We start from the raw sequence: 3077 nt of genomic DNA, 5'->3' as shown, positions 1-3077 counted from the left end.
GCTTTAGCAGAATCGTGGAGCTAGCTGATCCTTTCCAATCCCTACGATTCTGTGATTATGTGAAGTGGGCAGCCTCTCTCTGTTTAGCAGCCCTCAGTTTGTTCATTGAAAGAATTTCTTAGAAAGTACAACCTGGAACTCTTGTTTTCCCATAGTACACTCAGAGGCGCAGCTTTTCTTATGTTTTTTGTAGGCTGTGGTAGGTTATTATCTTTATGTATTGATACAGTGTCTTTAGAAGACTATTCCACTTTACAGTCTAGTTAGGTTGGCTTTTCAGTTATCTCAAGCCTACACAAATTTTATAGTTAACTGCTCTTTATACTTCTGAAATAATTTTTGTTATATCTGGCACCATATATGCTAAATCTTTCTGTCTTTACAGGCAATCATGGATCAGGTAATGCAGTTTGTGGAACCCAGCCGTCAGTTTGTAAAAGACTCCATACGACTGGTTAAAAGATGTACTAAGCCTGACAGAAAAGGTAAAGTGCCCGATAAGGCAGAATACAATGCTAATTTCATCATGTATTGTGCTTTGCATCTTTCATTATGTTACTGATTTTGATTCATTTCTTATGAATGTTTCTTGGTTTTCATGGAGTGATGAAAACTTGAGTAGGATTAACAAATTTCTTGTGACAAACGTAACTGCAGCTTTTCCATATTTGGTTACATATTGGGGATTATTTTCTGGACTTGTTAGAGATATGGTGATGGAATAAATATACTTTGAATCATTGAAAGCTATGGATATATTGAATTCTGCTTACTACTTAAAAACAAAGAATCATCTGTACGATCTGTTGAAAGTGGCATTTTGTCTCTTAAAATATTCTCTCTCTTCTGAAATAACATCTTTGTTTCTCAACTGTTTGTGCTTGAATTGCTTCCTGTTAACACATTACCATTTTCTAAAGAGTTATCTCCTATAATGAACTGTAGCAAACATCTCCTACATGAAGCTTCCTAAACTGAATTTTATTTTTGTATTTGCAGAATTCCAGAAGATTGCAATGGCAACAGCAATAGGCTTTGCAATAATGGGATTTATTGGCTTCTTTGTCAAATTGATCCATATCCCAATCAACAACATTATTGTGTAAGTAAATACAAAACTTGTATTTGCCAGGTTTTACATCCATTGTTATGAAGTAATTACAGAATCCATCTTGCTTTAGAATCCTTCACATTTTATATATAAAATTACACATTTTATATATAAAATATAGAAACAATTATATAAAGCTTCACATTTACTGTAATATGACAGGTATTGATGGATAGAAAGAACGTGGTCATGAAATAGATCATTAGCTTTGGGTTTGCATCTTAGCATGATGCAAAATATTAGGTTCTTAGTTGCTTAACTTCTTTTCAGGTATCTGCTTTGAAACCGAATGTCAAATATTTTGATTTCCAGTGTATGCGTATCCATAGAATAACCACCTTATTCAGTTATTGCATACTGATACTATTTCCAGTTTATAATTTGGGTATCCAAAATAAAATAATTTGCAGGAGGGTAAGATATAGAATTCTGTGGTGGTTTTTGAAGATGGCAGTGTACAGAACAAAGATAGTACTAGTATTTACTAGGTGACAGGTTTGTTTGGAACTCTTTGCTTTCTGTGTAAATGCATTCCATAAAACACCTTTTGGGATGGATGTTTGCAGAGTAAGCGATTTCACCCTTAAAATTGGCAGCAATTGTACTTGCATGTTAATGGCACCAATTAAAACTTTTCATATTATTCAGAGATGAGGTAATCCCTTTTCTAACAGTGCAATTCTATCCTATGTGGAACAGATAAAATACTATTCCATGGCTATGAAACATGACTAACTCATGCCTCTAAGAGCTGTCCTCTAAGCAAAGTTAAATGTTTGAAAATAGTAGAGGAGCTAAAATGGTAGTAATGTTCTTCCTAATACAGCAATGTTGGGAGATTAGATTAGTCTTAAATGGGATCACTTGAGGATGTTTGTTTGGTTGAAACTAATAACTCTGTTCTCTCAACAGAGGTGGCTGAATGCTTATCATGAAGAATGCGACACTGTGGCATTTGCAGCAAAAATTTCACAAGTTTGTAACTTGTTTGCTATTAAACAACTTTTGGTTTGCAAACTCAGTTTGGGTTTTCAAATGTTTTTGACAACATATTTATCTTTCAAAGTGTACACAGTCATATCTGTCTACATTGCAGCTTTCTGTATTTATAAATAGTAGAGTGTTTATTCTTACTTCTTTTTACTGTGATATTCTTGAGACATCCTTAATCCACCCCCCTGCTTAAAGCTGGGTCAGTACTGCACTTGTGCAGTCCATCAGCCCTGAAGAGCAGTCAGGAGCTGTGCTTGTGCTGCTGCAGGTACTGATGAGGTGTGGGCAGAGCCAGGTCTGATGGCAGCCAACATCCTGCCAATAAAAAAGCAGCCCTTAGGAAGCGCCACAAACAGAGCATGCTTGGCAGTCTTCGTGTGGCAGGGAGGGTCATTTTTTCCCATCTTCTGTCTGTCTGTCTCCTGCTCCTCTCCCCTCGTTTGAGAGCTCTAAGTTACTTCTGCCTGTTACAATTACCATGATGGGCACTGATCAGCAGTGGCTGGGTGAAAGCATCAATCCAGACCAAGGAGACATAGTGTCTCTGGGCTCATGTGGGCACCCAGGTGGACAACCCAAGGGATAATGTGGGAGTCCAGACTGTTGAGTGTGGGGAGCTCTGTAATTTGAAGGTCCCCCTGGGACATGAGGGAGGGGAGGGCTATGATGGTTGCAGAGGTATCCTGCTTAAGGAGCTGCTTGAGCGAATCACAGAATTCATCAGGATGCACTGAGAAAGCAGCCTGAGGGGCTTCTGGGAATCTCCGAGGGAGATGGGTAGGAGGAAGTATGAACCTACGCGTACTGTAAAATGGCAGCCCCCTTCTAAGTCACTGCAAGGGGAAGTAGCTAAACTAGCTGCTCACCTGCAGGATAGAGAGCTTGACAACCTACAAGAGGAAAGGTGTTGGACGCTTGTCTTCGCTTGAAGCAGAAGGAGGCACCTGCCCCCAACACCCGCAGTGACATCAAC

At 38.8% G+C, this 3077-nt stretch overlaps 1 protein-coding gene across 1 annotated transcript; it reads left to right on the top strand.

Annotated features, from left to right (window-relative positions):
* Positions 1-354: 354 nt before the first annotated feature.
* Positions 355-2128, top strand: SEC61G (SEC61 translocon subunit gamma). Its single transcript, XM_065753077.1, has 3 exons — positions 355-485; positions 1000-1102; positions 2024-2128. Exons 1-3 carry the CDS (start codon positions 392-394, stop codon positions 2031-2033), a joined length of 207 nt encoding a protein of 68 aa, XP_065609149.1. The 5' UTR covers positions 355-391; the 3' UTR covers positions 2034-2128.
* The last annotated feature ends 949 nt before the right edge of the window (positions 2129-3077 follow it).

This window comes from Cyrtonyx montezumae, unplaced genomic scaffold (genome assembly GCF_038088225.1).
Source record: "Cyrtonyx montezumae isolate F1298 unplaced genomic scaffold, pur_monq_1.0 scaffold_8, whole genome shotgun sequence".
Taxonomy (NCBI): Eukaryota; Metazoa; Chordata; class Aves; order Galliformes; family Odontophoridae; genus Cyrtonyx; species Cyrtonyx montezumae.
This window is presented reverse-complemented; position numbering and strand designations above follow the sequence as displayed.